This window comes from Schistocerca cancellata, chromosome 8 (assembly GCF_023864275.1).
Source record: "Schistocerca cancellata isolate TAMUIC-IGC-003103 chromosome 8, iqSchCanc2.1, whole genome shotgun sequence".
Lineage (NCBI taxonomy): Eukaryota > Metazoa > Arthropoda > Insecta > Orthoptera > Acrididae > Schistocerca > Schistocerca cancellata.
The window spans coordinates 251,208,297-251,230,510 of NC_064633.1; the positions used below are offsets into that span (position 1 = coordinate 251,208,297).

General features: G+C 43.4%; 1 protein-coding gene across 1 annotated transcript in view; it reads left to right on the forward strand.

Moving 5' to 3' along the window:
• Positions 1-22,214, forward strand: part of LOC126095496 (furin-like protease 2) — a 707,292-nt gene that overhangs the window by 470,318 nt on the left and 214,760 nt on the right. Inside the window, exon 8 of the mRNA XM_049910285.1 lies at positions 8,262-8,407. Within this exon, the coding sequence (XP_049766242.1) occupies positions 8,262-8,407 (146 nt within the window). The remainder of the gene's footprint in view (positions 1-8,261; positions 8,408-22,214) is intronic.

The window sequence follows — 22,214 nt, forward strand, 5'->3', positions numbered from 1 at the left end:
ACTAATAAACGCTGGGAGATGACGTTCACCGGGCATTCGCCATACCCACAAACTGCCATCGGATCGCCACATTGTGTACCGTGGTTCGTCACGTCACACAACGTTTTTCCACTGCTCAGTCGTCCAATGTTTACGCTCCTTTCAGCAAGCGAGGCATCGTTTCTCATTTACCGGCATGATGTGTGGCTGGCTTATGAGCAACCGCTCGACCATGAAATCCAAGTTTACTCACCTCCCTCCTAACTGTCACAGTACTTGCAGTGTATCCTGATGCAGTTTGGATTTCCTGTGTGATGATCTGAATAGATGTCTACCTATTACACATTACGACCCTCTCCAACTGTCAGTGGTCTCTGTCAATCAACAAGTCGGCCTCTACGCTTTTGTGCTGTACGTACCCCTTCACGTTTACTCTGATTTGGGAACAGTGGACCTAGTTTCTGAGTGTGGAAATCTCGCGTACAGACGTATGACACAAGTGACACCCAATCACCTGATCTCGCTAGAAGTCCGTGAGTTCCGCTGAGCGCCCCATTCTGCTCTCTCACGACGTCTAATGACTATTGAGGTCGCTTATATGGAGTACCTGGCAGCAGGAGGTAGCACAATGCACGTAATATGAAAAACGTATGATTTTGGGCGTCTCCGGATACTTTTGATCACATAGCATAGCTGTTTCTGAAGACCCAAGCCACCCCTGTCCGTCATCCTCATTGTTCACAGCATGACTCATTCAAGAGGGAAGACGGAAGGAGTATCAAGACCAAAGATAGCAAGCAATGCTGTCTAGCTGTATGTATTACTGTGACATGCATGGTGTCGAAAATAACAAACACAACAGATGTAGTAGAACATAAATGTTTATAGTGTAAATTACCGAGTGATGTAAGTGGTCACCTAATCTCGATTTTTTTATTCCGAACGTATTTAAGTGTGTTAGTGAACAGCGATTAATTTGTCGTGTGGTACTCTGAACAAAAACAATGACATTAAATTTACTGTGCCATTCAAAAACATTTAAACTGTACTGGCCATCATACTCGTCCTATATCTTTACTAAAGCATGCGAAAAGCAAGACAGGGAGAATGAAAGCATAACTTTCTTGCATCAAATATAGTTGCGAAAAGTATATAGTAGCAATGTTGTTGAATAATAAGTTTAATTGTATCCATAAATGCACCCACTTATTCGAAGTTCACTGACGGACCAAACCTAACTACCTCCCGTTATGTTTTGAAAAACCAGTCCGAAACATCTGAACCATCTGTCAGATTCGAATAGCGCAAGGTCTACCATTCTCGGCAGACTTATTATGAATTCACACAACCCCCGTGTAAGGTCGGGCTCCAAATCTATTCAACTAACAAAATTATTTAGTTATTACTTGAGATCTCAGAATCTACATTTATATGTTATTACTTTCACGATAACTGAGCACACGTATTGTTTCATCACTGAGCCAGCGAGGTGCGTCCGTTGCACACGCCGGAAGTGTCTGGGTTCATCCAAGCACAGTTCATAGGTCACAGCTTACTCAATATTAATTACTCTATTTTTGAAGTTCACGATACCGTGTACATACTAAGTGTTTTATCCGTGTCTGTACACATGCACACACACCAGCCACGCCATAAGTCAATAATCAGTGTTCTTCTCGTCAGACTTCGACTAGAATGTTGAATTTCGATAGTTAAAAACAGACGCTCCTCAAGCAAAGACACGTACAGATACATTGAAACAATTGGGTTGCTATAGTATCTGGATGTATTCACACTTATTTTTGAACATAATGAATGAAATAAAATATAAAAGAAAAAAGATATTTATATAATCTCCCTAAAATATACCTTTATATCAAAATTTACAATGTTGTCAAGCATGGCAGGCTATACAATGGTAACACTGCCTTTCTGCAGTAGTCTCTGTGAACCTAAATGTCACGGGGCTACTACAAATGATTCTTTTGTTTTCAAAGCTCTGTTGTTACGAAACTAGTACATTAAAACATGTAGTTGATGCGCAAACCGAACCGTGGACCCATGAAGGTTGCATTTTACACTGAACAAATAGTCTACGCGTACCCCTATGGCCGAAGCGACAGATGTGAAAACGGTAATCAAGTCTTCCACACCTTTTGCAGAACTCCATGTCAATGGTCATCACATCAGCATTGAATGCAACCCTAAAGAAAAAGATCTCATGGCGTTATGTCAGGCTACCTTAAAGAGGGGAGGAGCCAAGAGCATAGAGCCACATCATCTTCACCACTATGCCGAATCCAACTACATGGAAATCCGTCGTATAGGTATTGACGAACATCGATGCGCCATTGAGGCGATGCCCGGTCTTTTTGGAACATGAAATTCTAGAAATCATCATTCAATGTGGAAACTACCTGTCTTATTCGTTTCATAGCAGAGAAATGGCCCATACAGCTTCGTCTGTGACATAACATAGAAAACAAACTTCCACAGATTCTCGTTCAAGTGCCACAAATTCATGAAGGACACTTCATACTATCACACTGTGACGATTAACGTTTTCAGGTAAGTGGAAGGTTGCTTCGTCGCTGAGCATCCCCAAGGACTTTCTGCATTGTGAAGTAAAATTGAAAGCGCTGGCCATGATCTCCCGGTTTTCGTTGCTGCACGAGCAGCAGACAGAGTGATTTGAAATATACCAGCTATCGAAAAATCTAAGTTTGCTGCGGTATTACCTGTTCGTGTCCTACACGCAGCGTGATTTATTTGTATTTGACACTTTCTCCCGCCGTCTCCATGGTTGCATCTGGCACTCATAGTGGACAGACACTTTTCCGTATACAGAGACAGTGACCCTAAATTGTCGATACCAAACCACAATGCTCTTTACACATCGAAACTTGTCTGCGATGGGGGAGAAACTATGTAAGCTGCTTCCCCGTCTAATTACTTAATACAAGGGTTGTTAGATGTCGGACCATGATTGATTAATACGAAAATAAAGGAATGCACCCTATGGCCTATAGGCATAATGGAAGCTTCCAGTTACTTGAAAGAAGAACAGCCTCGTGAAACTGTCACACGAAGCAATTTATCTCGTATACAAGTACGGTCGATGGCCCTAGTTCATCTTTATTCAAATGTTCAAATGTTCAAATGTGTGTGAAATCTTATGGGACTTAACTGCTAAGGTCATCAGTCCCTAAGCTTACACACTACTTAACATAAAGTATCCTAAGGACAAACACACGCACCCATGCCCGAGGGAGGACTCGAACCTCCGCCGGGACCAGCCGCACAGTCCATTACTGCAGCGCCTTAGAACGCGCGGCTAATCCCGCGCGGCTTTATTCAAATGAAATGGTGTTAACTAACTACCGACATTATAGCAAGAGGCTTGCAGGTACTACACACGTGTTTCACAAAGATCTAGAATCATGGTTAAAACTAAACATGACCAACGTTTTCGTTCAAAAACAAGAGGTATGTGAAGTATTGATCTGTCTCAGTCACAATTAATACAAGTATGGTGGGTCTACAAGAAAATGTTGAACAGAGTATTAAAGAGGCGTTACTTCCAGAGTTCGCGACTGATTCAGCTCGAGTAGCTAGATACGCACCTGAATTAACGCGTGCTCAGGGCAAGTTAACAAGCAAGTCATAGTGACTCAATATTGTCACCAAAAAGATTTCCTCCAAAAACTCGTGTCACGAGACCAGGGATCGTGCTTATTTGCTGACCTACCGGAAGAGAGGAAATTCACCACTCGACTCCCCCATCTCTCATGAACCTCAGAAGATCCACGCCACGTATCGGAGGCCAGTGAGCGCTCTTGTCTCAGCGTAAGCCTAAGGAGCATGAGCAAATGCTTGCATCTCCCCCTGAAGTTCAGACAACTTTCGAAAGCATCTTAGCGAAATCACGAAAGTAGGTGTTTTCTTAAACACCTTTGGTGTCGGTACATCCGGCGAGGGCGTAGCTTCCTAATCAGTCAACAGACTGTCAACTCTTGCCTGGCTGTGACAAGTCACTAGAGGGCATAAACTTTCATGGTTATGTACGCTGTCTGCTTGCACACCAGGAACAGCACATTCCTCCAAACTCCTGACGTTAACCGCTTCTGTATACGTTACGTGAGGTTCTCCATCACAAAAGGGCACACGACTGACTTAGGAATTCGGTTCGGCTGAATCATTACATCGGGCTAACAATATTGTAATTTCAATAATATCTGGATTGGTTATTCCTTGATCTTTTAAGAGAAGCGTCAAATTACACTCCTGCAAATGGAAAAAAGAACACATTGACACCGGTGTGTCAGACCCACCATACTTGCTCCGGACACTGCGAGAGGGCTGTACAAGCAATGATCACACGCACGGCACAGCGGACACACCAGGAACCGCGGTGTTGGCCGTCGAATGGCGCTAGCTGCGCAGCATTTGTGCACCACCGCCGTCAGTGTCAGCCAGTTTGCCGTGGCATACGGAGCTCCATCGCAGTCTTTAACACTGGTAGCATGCCGCGACAGCGTGGACGTGAACCGTATGTGCAGTTGACGGACTTTGAGCGAGGGCGTATAGTGGGCATGCGGGAGGCCGGGTGGACGTACCGCCGAATTGCTCAACACGTGGGGCGTGAGGTCTCCACAGTACATCGATGTTGTCGCCAGTGGTCGGCGGAAGGTGCACGTGCCCGTCGACCTGGGACCGGACCGCAGCGACGCACGGATGCACGCCAAGACCGTAGGTTCCTACGCAGTGCCGTAGGGGACCGCACCGCCACTTCCCAGCAAATTAGGGACACTGTTGCTCCTGGGGTATCGGCGAGGACCATTCGCAACCGTCTCCATGAAGCTGGGCTACGGTCCCGCACACCGTTAGGCCGTCTTCCGCTCACGCCCCAACATCGTGCAGCCCGCCTCCAGTGGTGTCGCGACAGGCGTGAATGGAGGGACGAATGGAGACGTGTCGTCTTCAGCGATGAGAGTCGCTTCTGCCTTGGTGCCAATGATGGTCGTATGCGTGTTTGGCGCCGTGCAGGTGAGCGCCACAATCAGGACTGCATACGACCGAGGCACACAGGGCCAACACCCGGCATCATGGTGTGGGGAGCGATCTCCTACACTGGCCGTACACCACTGGTGATCGTCGAGGGGACACTGAATAGTGCACGGTACATCCAAACCGTCATCGAACCCATCGTTCTACCATTCCTAGACCGGCAAGGGAACTTGCTGTTCCAACAGGACAATGCACGTCCGCATGTATCCCGTGCCACCCAACGTGCTCTAGAAGGTGTAAGTCAACTACCCTGGCCAGCAAGATCTCCGGATCTGTCCCCCATGGAGCATGTTTGGGACTGGATGAAGCGTCGTCTCACGCGGTCTGCACGTCCAGCACGAACGCTGGTCCAACTGAGGCGCCAGGTGGAAATGGCATGGCAAGCCGTTCCACAGGACTACATCCAGCATCTCTACGATCGTCTCCATGGGAGAATAGCAGCCTGCATTGCTGCGAAAGGTGGATATACACTGTACTAGTGCCGACATTGTGCATGCTCTGTTGCCTGTGTCTATGTGCCTGTGACTCTGTCAGTGTGATCATGTGATGTATCTGACCCCAGGAATGTGTCAATAAAGTTTCCCCTTCCTGGGACAATGAATTACGGTGTTCTTATTTCAATTTCCAGGAGTGTACTTAACTACATCAACCTTTCTCAGGCGATTACCCCAAAGTGCAACCAGATATTAGGTAGTAACCACGTAACCTAGCCAACCTCCTGTACCCAACAATAGCACCTAACTAAACTTAAAAATGAAAAAGAATTTTCCCTGAAAATTTCTGTTTTCTAAATGACTTAAATGATATTTAATATGTATGGATGTTTTATTAAAACAGGATGTAATCTTCACCGCACCGTGTCACTTGTTAATTGTAACGTTTGAAGTTATGTAATTATTTGTAGTGTAATTAATGTTATGCCTTATGAAACAGCAATTTTAAAGATAATTACATTTCTTAACCGAAACATCTCTCAGGGTGAATATCACCCAGGTTCAGTACCACTCATCCAGATTCTACCAGAAGGAGCTAATCCGTAGGCGGGTTCATTGCAATTATATCTGCTCTGCTTATGCTCACACTGGAATTACTGGTGGAAAGCAATCTTAATCGTCATTCAATCGCAGCAAGCGGATGCCTCGATCAAAGTGAAAGTAGTGAGACAAATGCCAAAATCTTCCAACACTTCATTTATTAATTCACCTCATTGTCATCTGTTGTCGGATGTGATTTTTATATTAGCTGGATTATGAAATCAGTCAGGAGTGCGGACCAAGATTATCATTTATCAAACATGTAAGACTTCAAAATACAAGGGTAGTCTTCTTTCCGTTATGTAGGTTGTATTTGCAAGCTTTTAGCAAGTGTCAAAGGACAGTTTAGAAAAGCAAAAAGATATGAGGGGATTTTGAGAGAGCTCTCTCATCATGGCGGTTCTTTTCCGTTATCCGTTCTGAATGCACGCTGCATTCTTGTAACACATGAACATCTCACATGTTCCAACACACAAAGACTCATTTTCTGTTTTCTCGACTTTTTGAAAAGGTAATCCAATCGTAACATCATCTGTAGCGCACAGTGTAGACTTTGTGAGTTTACGGTTGCATTCGTTCATATATATTTGCGCACGTAAGACATTAGAACACACAGAAATTTTGAAACGAATCATTTGTAGTGCTCCTGTAAATCATTCACTCTCGAGTTATTGGGAACTGTAGCATTTCATTTCTGTACTTTTGAGTGTATCGAAGAGAAGTAATCCTGCTAATGATTTACCATAGTATTAAAAACCAACATTAGTCAACAGTTTCATCTTTCTGGGTTTGCGGACCTGTATATGTCTTGTGAGAACGTTATATGTAGAGTAAGCTAAAATGCTTGTAATATTCAACGACCTTTTTATTAAGATCTTATTTTCTGGTGCTATGAGCTTATTTCGGCTCTACGCCCATTATCGAGCTATCTCCAAAAATATGAAGTTTTTGTGGATAAATCTATGCCTATTTGTATCTAATAACAATTTTGTATATACTTCTGTCGTTGTGCCTACTTCCGTAACATATCGTTAACGCTGTCACTGTCTAATAAACTGTATTGGTGCGTATCGTAGGTGTAATGCCTTAGTAGTGTAATTTGTCGCTAAGAAATATTCCCTAAGAACTTGCGGTGAACACATAGTGTGTTGTGGGGCGATCACTCTGTTGTAGAGATAATTCGAAAGCCAAGATCGCTTAAATACTAGATGACCAGTTTCAACACATTAAAGGTGCCATCATCGGATCTGAATGTAGCTATATATTTATAAATCATTTTGATATAACGATACATGAGGCAGACGAGCTGATATAAAATCATTGTCACAGAAATAAAAATTAAGAAACAACTGCTCACATTGTCATTCTATGAGAGCAGTTGTTTTTTAATTTTTATATATGTTTATACATATTAAGCTACAATCAGATCCGATGATGGCACGTTTAGTGTGTTGAAACCGGCCATCTAGTAAACAGTATTTAAGCGATCCTGGCTTTTGAATTATCTCTCTAAGATCTGTTTAATATTTGACAACATTATTGAAATTATCGAGCACGGTAATGGATGAAACAAATCTAGAGGCAAAGACAACCCCAACTAACATTAGCTATTTCCTGCTACCACTCACTTCCAGAGGTGAAGGAGTCAACTTTTTAAACATATAACACGGTTGACCTGGTTGTCAAATGAGCTATCAGAAGATTTTCAGAAAATCTTAAATAGGTCTTAGGGAATATTGTTTAACACCAAATTCCACTGCTGAGCCACTGCATACTTAAGGAACCACTATTTCGTCTGCGCTATAATTACGATAGGCACCCTCATAAGGAATTACACATTGACAGCGAATTACACAGTGACGTGTGTTGTGGAAGTAAGTAGCTTGATTTCATATATATTTTTAGTTATAAACAGACATGGGTATATGCGTGAACAGCTCAATACGTTGCACATTGCTTGATAATGTCCATTGAAGTTATGGCTCAAGAAAATAACATCTTAATAAAAAGTCTTTGAATATACCAGCGTTTTGACTTACTATACATACAGTAGTCTTAACAGTACTAGCGCTGGCCAAAAAACTTAATATCAAAACATTACAAGCTCCACGCACAGTAAATGTAAGGGAATTAATTGTCATCCGCGTCTGAGGTTATTGATGAAACAGACGGCTGCCTTAGGTACAAGCCGTGGTACCTGGAGGAGTGTTCGTCGACGCTGGCGACCACGTACAGCTCGGGCACGCCGGGCCGAGACAAGAGCGTCGCCACTGTGGACATGGACGGTCGTCTCCGACCCGACCACCTGTGCACCGTAGACCACACAGGTAAGACCCGCAACAGCGTTGCCTCACTATGCGCCACTTCCAAATCTATAATAACTCTTAAAGTAATAACCTATGTTTTTCACTTTCTCCGAAAAAAGCACCGCTCTAACACATACTATCTTTACGAAATTGAAAAGTTGACCACTTGCGACAGACTGTAGAGCGATCCTTCTACCAACGGCTTGGATCTCCCCAAAGAACCATAAAGGAGATCATATAGAGGCTACTGCTTATGTGGAAGAAACCAGAAAGGCAACCGTCTTTCCCTCAGATTATTAGCGGGTGGAAAAGGAAAGGAAATGACAAACAGTGGTATTTGGTACCTACCGCCATTCAACGTATCTTGTCTTGTGAGGTATATATATGTGGTGTGTGTGTGTGTGTGTGTGTGTGTGTGTGTGTGTGTTTGTGTGTGTGTGTGTGTGTGTGTGTGTGTGTGTGTGTGTGTGTTCGCATAGTCATTAATTTGGACGACAGGTATTACATTTCGCGTTTGTTAAGGACGTTGGCTGTGTTCTTTCTTCCAGGTTTCCTTGAATTTGTATTATGTAAAAAAATCGGCCGACCACATATTGTCCTTGTTGCCCTGGACGACCTGGATACGGGAGTATCTGACGGCTGCCCTAGTCAGGACGTTCTCTTTACCTCTCAACCACTAAAGCGTATGGACATGGTTTTGTCGAGACTTGCACGGCATCACTCTCTAGTCACTAGAGTTGAGGATCTTGGGTTGAGATTAGAAGCAGCGTGGAATGAGGTACCCGTGCAAGTAATATATGCTAAGTTCGAATTTCCGAGTGATAGCAATTGCTGCTGTCAGAGGTGGTAGCTCTGCTAGCTAAATTGGCATCCATTACACCCCTAAATTGGAAACAAAATGAAGCACCAGTTGCAGTCTTAGTTTCAACACCATAGCTGGTTTCAGCCACCAAACGATTGTAACGTGGTTGTTAATTAGTGCCGTGGTGGCACGCAGATGCAGCGTTAAGAATATTGCAACTGGTGCTGTAATTTGTTTGCAATTAATTACTGCAGCTGTGGACACCGTGAGCTATCGTACTTATATGCTGGAAAAAGTACTCTTACATTACCAATAAATTCAATCATCTGCTCTTCTGTCTATGCTGAATGCACACAACAAATAACGTAACGTTAACGTCCATTCTGATGTTCGTAGTTTCTGTGGCCAGCGTTGTATTTGACATTTAGAGATAGTTTCTCAGTAATGCATCTACTTTAGTGTTGTGGCATCTGGTGAGACCCAAAGTTCCTTGCATATTTTTCAGGACCAGTCATGTACTTTAGGTTTCTATCCATGTGAGGCGCCATGAAACAAAGGGACTACGCTCCTTTGAGTTTACCGAAGAAACATCGATGCGTGACAAACTACAATAGGAAATACTTTCCATCGAACGTGATATTAACATTTGTGGCCAGTAAAGACAAAAGCCAAACCGGCGTGGATGCTAACCTTTGGAAACCTTTTGGAAACAAATGTAACACCAGATATTACAGGTACAGGCCAGTCGTCTAAGTTCAAATGTTCAAATGTGTGTGAATTCCTATGGGACCAAACTCCAGAGGTCATATGTCCCTAGACTTATACACTATTTAAAACTAACTTACGCTAAAAACAACACACACCCATGCTCGAGGGAGGACTCGAACCTACGGTGGGAGTGGCTGCCCGATTCGTGACATGGCGCCTCTAGCCGCGCGGCCACTCCGCGTGGCAGTCGTCTAAGACCAAACCGGTGTGAATAGGGGGAAAAATCATGCAGGAGCGAAATTTTGTACAGTGGCGGTAGAGAGTACCATGAGTAACATATTGACCTACGACTGTTGGTGTGCTTGTACCTAGAAGTTATAGAATCCACTAAATTTTGGCCCCGCTGCGCTCAACTCTGATGGTTTCACATGTCAGCGTAACATTCTTAGTAGTGCGTATTGTTTCCACATGAAAACTCCGTTGATCTTTGTCATTTTGGTTTGTACGTTGATGGCAGATTAGGCATGCGACCTGACGATTTTCGGCATCGGAACTGGTAACGTGCTTCGAGTAAACTACGTTAGATTACAGTACAGCTGTTGGTCTCAGTTATCGTTGTCAAGTAATTCATTTCCGGCTGCTGTCCCACTGTTCTCGATGAATTACCAGAAACTAACTAAAAATCCCCACCCAAGAGGTGTTAGCGTGGGGGAAGGGGTTGACGGTTGGAGGAGTTTGATGGTCACATGTTAAGATTTTCTTGAATTACTGGAAATCCGCAGTTTGGAGCGAGTGTTTATCAGTACAAAATTTAACGCTATTCAGATTACTACGAAAAAGACAGTATTCATTTTTCAGCACTAAAATTTCCCGCGTTGCAGAGAGATGGAAAAACCGCACACTCTTGAAAATAGTGTTCTGTGGTATAAAATTACTGTTTAATGATGTCTCTTGCGTTAGTGTTAATAGCACCTCATATCTGTATTCCATGTAGTGTTAATGCACTTTGTGGAAAATAGACGATCCCCAGGCATGTGTACACATTGGGTGGCCAGTTATCCGTAAAGCACGCTGTGACGGATTGGCGTAACTTTTTGAATTACTCTTATGTTGCTTCTTGTGACGTATTGGGCGACCTATGAGGGAAGTGCATGACCACAAACCGGAGACCTACTTTCTCGCGTATTTCAACCATTCATCCCGTCCCCTACAGCGTATTAAAACTCCAGATTATCATGTATCCCTAAAAACGGCTCTATTGGACTTAGATGCGGTAAGCACACAAAATATTTGTTCTTAACCCACTTCATTTATCAGTAAGCTTTATTTTATACTATTAGAACACTATTAGAGAATCAAAGATTTTTTCCATCCCCTGCAACACGGAAGCTATTAGTTCCAGAGAAGAGAACTTAATAGCAATTTTTTTGTAAGAATGTTATGTTTTGTACTGGTACCATTATAGCTAGAAGCCACGGTTTTCTCATTATGTAAGAAAAACGTAAAAAGGCGACTTTTAAACACTCCCTCAATCCCTGCGTTAACACCCCACGGGTGGGGATTTTTAGTATGTTTTTCATGGTACTCTCTCGTACCACAGAACAAAAAATTGCAACTACACAAAATTTCCCCATGATTTTCTTTTATTGACTTGACTAATGTCGCATCAGTATGATGATGTCTTCCATTCGTGTACTAAGATATATATCTTGCATCAGTCATAAATATGGCAGTTTACTCTCACTTTCACAGGAACGCTGCAAACAATCAGACATATAAATAGTTTAAGCATGTGCTTTTACGTGTGTGGCGTTACCATCCTCAAACTATGACGTTACAGTCCTGCGTACTGGTACCGACATGAAGCAAGATAATGATTTAACGATCCAATGGAGATGAGGTGATTAATGTCGGAACTTAAACTCGGATTAAGAAAGGTAACTGAACTCCAGCAAGTCAGAGAAGCAGGAATTCACGTAAGAGCTAGGCCCCAGGTTATGACGTAATTCAATACTTTCCACTTGATTCCCAATTATTAAACTTCGAAAAAATACAGCTGTAGTAAAACACAGTGAGAGCAGAATGATACCAGGATAACAATAGTTTTGAATTACAGACCCCATGTTTAACACTGTCTTTTAAGAGACCTGACAACTGCAAAGTTAACATTTTTGAAGGTCAAGTGAAATAACGACTAGTAGAAATGTAGTGCAGGTAAAATGTTTACACAAATGTAAATGTCCAACCGAACAGAATTGTTCTAGATCACAAATCAAAATTTAACATGTTCATTTGAGAAATATAACAAATTTAAGCGATGCAATAGCCAGCAAACGGTCTGGCCGACCAAGGAAAACTTGGGACAGAAAGTGCATGCCAACACAAGTTATCCAAGCCAAAAGACGAAATTACGTGAGCTCTGAAAAGAATTGAACCCACTCTAACCAGTGAAGACGTGACTTGTCTTAAGCAGCAGCCACCGTTCCGTAGAGCGGCTTCACATTAGGTAATGCCAGCGGTGGATCCCAAATGCCGGCCAGTAATATCGTGCCGCCGGTGAGCTCACACGTGCCAGGTTTGGACATTAGCAAGCATACTCTGTGGAAACAGTAGCTGACCAATCAGGCAATAGCAGGGCGCTCGTAAAATAAGCGTCATGCGACAAGAAAATGCCTAGAAACAGTAACATGTCAGTTAGTACGATAACATGTTCTCAGCAAATAACTGCCTGAACAAGCAATCCACAATAAGTTGCAAGGAAAGTGGCGATTAACAGATTAAACTATGATTTTAAGAACAGTACACTTTATACTCTGGTGAGGACCAAGAGTAAATACACTAACCCAACCAAGTTAGTTTAAGTGATTTTTAAACAATAATCCTGAATGCTACTTCGATTAATAACGTAACGGTCACATGACAGTAGAAAACGGCTCGCAGACCAAGAATCTGTCAAGGAATCTCGCCTTGCAACACCCAAGGGTGAAAACACAGAGAATTTCACACCTCTCCAGCAGTGCATTCGGTAAACTAATAGATCTGCCCCGATCAGAATGTAAAATATAAATAAAAGAGTATATTAAACACAAATGTTAGAACAGCACGAATAGCACCAGCGACCACTGTCACACTTCCATCACTTGCACAGATGGTGACAGTAATAGCGTTCGGCATGATTTGTCAAGGAGATACGTTATTAAAAGCAAGTACCAAAACAACAGTCACACCGGGGGATCACAACTAAGTTACTTTTCAAGAAAGCAACACAGGGTGCTCAGCGAACACAAAGGTGAGCAGGCTCAAGCAGTCTATATAATCAAAAAAGACCAGACTAAGGCGAATCCAAACCTCCTGGAAGCACACATTCACAACTCAGAGCAGAATCACATAGGGCAGTGCAGTAACAACAGATCCCTCTAAAGCCGCCAAACTAAATAGCAAAACGCGGCCCGACAACAGGAAAGAGTAGCCCTTTCAAAGCACCGGTATCAGCTAACCATTAAAGTAGTTCCCTATGCAACGGTTCCCAAAGAGCGAATCTGTAAGACACCTATCAACGGCGCGTAACAACAAATGTTCACTCTAACCTTCCTACTCGTTCCCCGGTGACTCTAGCAAACATTTCACACCAGAAGACATGACTCGAAGGGCCACCCGGCGTCCAGAAGGAAAACGAATCAGAGATACGATATACAGACAGCACGAGCCGACACGGTCCGGGATCAAAACCTACATTATGAGATGAGTGGAAAACCTAAATCTGAATGCCAAATTCGAACACTGGTCCTCTGAAGTGAGAACTCTGTGTGCGAAACATTACGGAGTTACCACCATTGTGGGACGTTATTATTTACAATCGTCTTAAATCACTGCTTTCGTTGTCTTTAAACCTGGAAAGTTCTTGGAGACCTCTACACTTGGTGCAGTAATGCAATGCAATGGACTATACTCGTTACGTTTATTGGAGGTACAAATTCTGTTTTCGGTTATAATCGTGAATTTTCATTGTATTTGCATAATACATAACAGGCTTACCCATTTACCGTTATTTCATTTACTGAAAATAGAATACATTTTTTTGCCAGCGGCACACTGAGGAGTGGGTTCTACAACGTAACTGATCTGAAAGCACTTGAAATAATTTTCGGCAGCGATTTTTTGGAAAGCTGTGAGCTAATTACAACCGGCTGCTCGGTAGTTAAAATCAAAGGGCTTCTTTGATTAAATTTGCGGGCTGCTTCTTACAAATCATCTCCATTTTAACCACTAGTTCTCAGTGTTTGGGATACAGGCCTCAGGGTTTCTAAATAATAACTTAAAATATTCTACACAGTATAGACTGATGATAACAGCATATGTTCTTCGGACTCACTGCTAACAAGAGATGGTGAATCACACAAGTGTCTCCATAAAAAACACTATTTCGTGGTGAAACTGTATCGATTCGTGACTACTATACGATAATAACTATTCTTCCTCTTTGGTTTGGTACACGTTGATTGAAATAATTGTGATACATTGTCTCTTGTACAAACAATCTAACATGGTGGGTATTAGTCTTTCCGAGAACATCCTCCACTATAAAAGAAGGTTACAAGGTGAAGCTCTTGCAGGAAGTAGGTTTACGGTAATTAATCACAAAAGAATCGAAATGTCATTCGGAATGGAGTTGAAGAATGACTGGTGAGTTCATCAGTGTCATAGTGTGGACAAATGAAATATGTCGTAGGTAGTTGGTGTACTGGTCTAAATTACTGTCAAAAAGTAAAAAAATGGCTCTGAGCACTATGGGACTTAACATCTGAGGTCATCAGTCCCCTATAACTTAGAACTACTTAAACCTAACTAACCTAAGGAAATGCCCGCAGCTCGTGGTCGTGTGGTAGCGTTCTCGCTTCCCGCGCCCGGGTTCCCGGGTTCGATTCCCGGCGGGGTCAGGGATTTTCTCTGCCTCGTGATGACTGGGTATTGTGTGATGTCCTTAGGTTAGTTAGGTTTAAGTAGTTGTAAGTTCTAGGTGACTGATGACCATAGATGTTAGGTCCCATAGTGCTCAGAGCCGTTTGAACCATTTAAAATAAGGAAATCACACACATCCATGCCCGAGGCAGAATTCGAACCTGCGACCGTAGCGGTCGCTCGGTTGCAGACTGAAGCGCCTAGAACCGCTCAGTCACAAAGGCCGGCTTCAAAAGTCAGATAAGAGATATGTTAAAATGTGTGGTGGACCAGAACTCTAATCGAGACCATTGCACTCCATTGATAGTGCGCTAACGCTTTTTTTTCCTTTTTAACGAGAAATGACATCTGAATTCTGGCCTTCGGAGGGCAGTGCACTTCCAACAAGACTCACTTTCATTCTTTTGATATTGGTCTCCTGCCCAAACAAATACCTTTGCCGCTAATCTCGTCTAAATTGTCTTCCATGTCTCATCTTCTCGTTCGTTACATCTCATTTATCCTTCACAGTGATGACAGAATTCTTATTATCAATGCATGCGTGGCGGAAATATTCGAGTCTCTCAGAAGAATTACACCAAAATTGTGGAAATTCGCCAGTATTAGAATAAATCCGGAAACCATATGTAACTAAGAGACGATATGCAACAAACTAAAATGCAGAAGTTTCGTAGCATTTCACTGTTGTTGCTTGAGTCTGATGGTCTAGCACTAAAGCGTGTGCCTGGGAACTGAAAGGTCGCGGGGTCAAATCTAGGTCGGGACGCCGGTTTTTCAGTCTACGTTTTAACGCGGCATTCTTTTCTCACTGATGAGGGGATTCGCCTCACGTGTTTCGGATTCCACTTTACACTGGAGATCCCCTCTCCCCGGTTGGTAACAGCGATAGAAGAGTAGCGACGAATAGAAAGACTTGCACTACGCCACTGAGCCACACGATTACCGTTTCTGTGTAAATCGTATAGAACAGAGAGAGCTGAAGAAATAATGAATAATTTGAAAGAGGAATAAAAGCGCAAGGAAAAGAAAACTGCTCTTCTTTGGTTAATAAATGACTAATGGTCTGAATGTAACATAAATGCGGAAGAAATGCTTGACAGGAAGGACGTCATATTCCAGCTACGCCTGAAACGGTTTTATGTTGCCATTACAATTTCGCCATTGTGCCGTTATCATTAACGTACATGCGTGATATTGGCGTGGCTCTGAAGTGGCAACAGCAAACTAAAACTTTGACAGTCGTAAACCGAATATACCGTCCTCTTAACAACTCATATAGTCTTTGGAGCCATGGAAAAGGAAGATAAAGAACACTGAGTGCTAAGGTAATTTAAGAGATGTTCAGTTAGTGTGTACACGGAAGGAAGAAAAAAATGAACATGAGGTGAAAGAGAAAAGACTTCCTACACGGCACAGTCACTATAAGAATAAATTAAATGAAAGTGTATCAACGATCATACTACTGCGTAAGCCAGAAAGATTGCAGTAGACTATCACGCGATAGGGAGTTTTTTTAAGATATCGTGATGAAATAAATTACTTGAAAACGAATGATGTTCGACACGAAATAAAAATATATCTAAAAAGAACAGACGGTTGAAAACAGGGTAGGCAGAATCAATCCACAATAATTTACGTACACAGAGGAAGACTATCGCACTGTATGCTCACTGATTCCAACATTTTTGAGCCATGATATTCCAAATACATATTTTTTTCATATAAACAGATTTCGAAATGCAGTAAAACGAAGAGCTGAATTTTATCCAGAAGACGTGTAGTAAAATTAATAGTATAGGGGGAGGAGCATGGGCATCAGCAAAAAGTGACAAGATGCAAAAGTGCCATTTTTATATAGCTGATTCACGAAGTTTGAAAACGGGCAGTGCCCTAGGAACTTAAACTGAGAGGAACTGCACATAAGTTATTGTATGCCAATCATTTGACAGCTATCCACTTAATGTGGTTTTGAAGATATCATCACTTTCGTACCTGAAACGCGTGCTTATTTCATGAGAATCAGATAAGTACATTTTTCTAATATTTTTAAATCACACTATTTACGACATAAAGCGTTAAAATACAGAAGGGTCCAAAAAATGTATACACTGTTTAAAAGTCCATAACTTGCAAACTAATTGACGAAGTTGTCTCATTTTTGGTGAAAGTGTAGCTTAAAGTCCAACTTAAAGATATCGGAGCCCTCTATCGGCAGAGTGCTGCAAATATGATTGGTTGGTTGATTCTCTGACGGGGACGAAACAGCGAGATTATTGGTTCCATTGGATTAGGGAAGGATAGGGAAGGAAGCCGGCCGTGTCCTCTCAAAGGAACCATTCCGGCGTTCGCCTAAAGTGATTTAGGGACATCTCGGAAAAGCTAAATCAGCATGGCCGGACGCGGGTTGGAACCGTCCGTTTAGTGTGCTAACCACTGCGCCATCTCGCTCGGTCTACAAATATGTAGAAATGAATAATGAAGATGTAGAATGTTAATAATGTTTGTTTCATTTAAAAAGCACTGAGACTGTTCACATAAGAAATTCGTATGCATTACTTTCAGTACGTCCTCATAAATTCACATAAATAGTTTATCAACAGTTTCCTCAGTCGAAGCTGACGCAACATTCTCAGTTTGCAGATAAAAAGAAAGATTCTCACATGTCCGAACTCAGATACCAAATACACCCGGACTCTAGCGAGATCTACGAGAGAGGGAAGCAAAGGTGTTTTACGTCTGTAAAAATTGAAGTAATCGTAAGGCATTATTTGTCTGGAGATCTTTTATGGCGAAAGTGTTCCATGTAGTGCAGATTTTTCTACTTTGCGCCCCTTCAACGACTTACGTGTCGATGATGATGAATTGATTATGAGGACAACGAAGAACGAATCCCTGAACAGAAAAGAATCTTCAACTCCCTTTCGGATCGAACCTGGGCTTCCAGGATCTATAGGCAACGAGGCCAAACAGCAGACAACAAATTGCATGCTTCAGCTCAATACACAGGTACGTTAGCGTAGCGTGTAGAGAATGATGGTGCACTTCCATAAAACAAATGGAAGCAAAAATAAAATGAGCTAATCTGTATAACAAGTATTATAACATTGTAAAATATTATTGAAAACAGATCTGATAGCGTGATAATATTTTGATTCAAATGTCGTGACCGGTTTTGACCCGCTGTGGATCATCTTCAGACCATACTCCAGTGATGACATGTGGAGACGATGGCTTACACGAGCAACCGTGGTTACCACCTACTGATGCCGACTGCACGTGGGTGGTTATCCACATTTTCCACTCCGTGCCGTCGTTTCAACACGTCAGCACTGGAATTGGACTGAAGATGATCCACAGCAGGGCGAAACTGATGACCAATTATGAATAAAAGTGTCTTTATGCCATCAGTACTGTTCTACAAACTATTTTGTTACTCTTAGTTATGACAGCTGCTGTGCACAATATGTTTACAAAGATAGTTATATCTCTGGGCAGAAATTAGGTACCATGAAAATAAATGCGATGAGAATACAGGTACGTCACATGAAATCATAACCCGTCACTTCGAAGTCTCTCTAAGACTAAGAAGCTGATTTACACTACTGGCCACTAAAATTTCTACACCACGATGATGACATGCTACAGACGCGAAATTTAACCAACACGAAGAAGATGCTGTGATATGCATATGATTACCTTTTCGGAGCATTCACACAAGGTTGGCGCCGGTGGCGACACCTACAACGTGCTGACATGAGGAAAGTTTCCAAGAGATTTCTCATACACAAACAGCAGTTGACGGGCGTTGCCTGGTGAAACGTTGTTGTGATGCCTCGTGTAAGGAGGAGAAATGCGTACCATCACGTTTTCAACTTTGATAAAGATCGTATTGTAGCCTGTCGCGATTGCGGTTCATCGTATCGCGACATTGCTGTTCACGTTGGTCGAGATCCAATGACTGTTAGCAGAATATGGAATCGGTGGGTTCAGGAGGGTAATACAAAACGCCGTGATGGATCCCAACGGCCTCGTATCACTAGCAGTTGAGATGACAGGCATCTTAATCGCATGGCTCTAACGGATCGTGCATCCACGTCTCGATCCCTGAGTCAACAGATGGGGCGTTTGCAAGACAACAACCGTCTACACGAACAGTTCGACGACGTTTGCAGCAGCATGGACTATCAACTCGGAGACCATGGCTGCGGTTACCCTTGACGCTACATCACAGGCAGGAGCGCCTGCGATTGTGTACTCAACGACGAACCCGATTGCACGAATGGCAAAACGTCATTTTTTCGGATGAATTGAGGTTCTGTTTACAGCATCATGATGGTCCCACCCGTGTTTGGCGACATCGCGCTGAACGCACACTGGAAGCGTGTATTCGTCATCGCCGTACTGGCGTATCAGCCGGCGTGATCGTATGGGGTGCAATTGGTGAAATGCCTTGTTCGCATTGACGGAACTTTGAACAGTGGACGTTACATTTGAGACGTGTTACGACCCGTGGCTATGCCCTTCATTCGATCCCTGCAAAACCCCACATTTCAGCAGGATAATGCACGACCGCATGTTACAGGTTCTGTACGGGCCTATCTGGATACAGAGAATGTTGGCCTGCTGCCCTGGCCAGCACATTCTCCAGATCTCTCACCAATTGTAAACGTCTGGTCAATGGTGGCCGAGCAGCTGGCTCGTCACAGTACGCCAGTCACTACTCTTGATGAACTGTAGTATCGTGTTGAAGCTGTATGGGCAGCTGTACTTGTACACGCCATCCAAGTTCCGTAAGAGGCAATGCCCAGACGCTTCAAGGCCGTTGTTACGACCCGAGGTGGTTTTTCTAGGTACTGATTTCTCAGGATCTATGCACCAAATTTGCGTGAAAATGTAATCACATGTCAGTTCTAGTGCAATATATTTGTACAATGAATACCCGTTTATCATCTGCATTTCTTCTTGGTGTAGCAATTTTAATGTCCAGTTGTGTACTTTGCTTTCGAAAAGATTGAAGCAGGATACGTAAAGACTGAGAGAAGGCCTCCCATGCATCACACCTTTCGAATGTGGTGAGAAGAAAATTCCGCGAGCTCGCGGCTGCCTTTCTCAGCAGTTTTCCGAGTCACGGGATCAACAGCGCTGGCGTATGTGAGCCGGGCCGCGCCGGGCCGGAGTGGCGTCGCCGGCATAAAGGAGGAGCTGTGAAACTTTTCTGTCCCAGAGGAGGGCGACGCGCCTCCCTGGGGACCGGGAGCAGGGAGCGCAGAAACTTTGCTCTCCACAGGGTGGCGCGTGCGGCGTCGGGCGCTGCTCCTCCACTTCCATATGTGGTGGAAATTTGCTGCAAGTCCGCCGTCGCCTGTGCGGGCACCCCTCGCCACGACGCCTCGCACGTTTTTAACGCCGCGAGCGGCTCCTGATGTGGCAGGTTGCCCTTCCCTTTGTCGTGCCCGCGTTGTCTCCCCCTCTTACTCATTTTTCATACCTCGTTCGCGCTCTAAAGAGGAAAGCCTTTTTAATTTTCTCACGTTGCCAGAGTAGGCATGAAACCCTTTCTCTGCAGGCATACAATAGAGATTCAGTAGAGATATTTCAACTGTACTTATCCGATTACACACTTCCTTATGTTGTTTAGAGCAGAATCAACGAGGAGCGTATTATGAGGGAGAGAAAATGGGCAATAAGATAAGGTCTGTTTCAAGTCATCAGGGAATAGCTTCGGCAGTAATACAAGCTCCAGTTACATTAATATGATCACCTGCTGCGTTCGACTTCGACAGACAATAACACAGACGGCTAGTGGGAGCACTAGCTTGGAGGCTATACTCGTACAAAGCGTGTACGAGGTCAACATTGCAGCGGATACTATGAGATTTATCACACGTCCGAAAGGGCACGATCATTGGCTTTAAGATCAAGGGCGGAAGCCTGTCTGAAACTGCTATATTTTGTGAACAGTTCATATTCCGCCGTGATAAAGGTGTACCACGCATGGCAAAGCGGCGCTATACAAAATAAGCGCCGAGGCTACTGAGCTACAGAGGACAGAGGTGAGCGGCGGCAGTGAGCAGGTGTTGAGCAATTGATTGCCCAGATGAACCAAGAACCTACAATGGTGTCTCCTCAAAGACCGTGTAGTGGGCGTTGGTGATTTTGGGTTGGTTCATGCATTCATCCTTACTGCTATTCATCGGAGACAAAGGCTGGAAAGCCGGCCGGGATGGCCGAGCTGTTCTAGGTGCTACAGACTGGAAGCGCGTGATCGCTACGGTCGCAGGTTCGAATCCTGCCTCGGGCATGAATGTGTCTGATGTCTTTAGGTCAGGTAGGTTAAAGTAGTTCTAAGTTCTAGGGGACTGATGACCTCAGATGTTAAATCCCATAGTGCTCAGAGACATTTTTGAACAAAGGCTGGAAAGCTGTTCCGTGCATGGCAAAGCGGCGCTATCCAAAACAAGTGCCGAAGCTACTGAGATACAGATGACAGGGGTGAACGACGGCAGCGAGCAACTGTTGAGCAATTGATTGCCCAGATGAACCAAGAGCCTATCAATGGTGTTTCCTCAAAGACCGTGTAGCGGACGTTGCTGCTTATGGGTTGGTTCATGCATTCATCATTACTGCTATTCATCGTTGACAAAGACTGGAAAGGTTTACCGTGTATGGCAAAGCGGCGCTATCCAAAACAAACGCCGAGGCTACTGAGATACAGTTGACAGGGGTGAACGACGGCAGCAAGCAACTGTAGAGCAGTTGATTGCCCAGGTGAACCAAGAGCCTGTCAACGGTGCCTCCTCGAACACCATGTAGCGGGCGTTCCTGCTTATGGGTTGGTTCATGGATTCATCCTTACTTCTGTTGACCGCATTGATCCGTGAAATATTTTTTACTGTGTTTCCTTTTCAATCTTCTATGAAGTACAACCATGAAGACAGAAAAATCAACGTTCTGGAAAACAGTGAATGGAATCGAAACCCATGACGCATAAATCAGTTATAAATTCACACCACGAAAAAATAGCTACACCGCAAGCTTACAAATACGCAGATCTGGAATTGAAAAGCGAAAAGTAAAAATGTTAAAGAGCACGAATCATCTGCCTAGCCAGGTAATAGCAAATTTTTTTCTCTGAAAAAGGCCTCTGAGCATGACAAAGTAATTTTACTCTATGTTTCCACGAGTGCGCATTGAATTTGTAGATTTAGCGGTAGGAGTTAAACAACTGTACGTTTGATACAGGAACTTAGGTGTGTCCTAGTTCCAGCGTTTTCACCACATTAAAAAATGGAGATCATTCACATTAATCTTAATGGTGGTCATCTGTGCGGAAAAGGTCGACAGAACAATTCTGTTGCC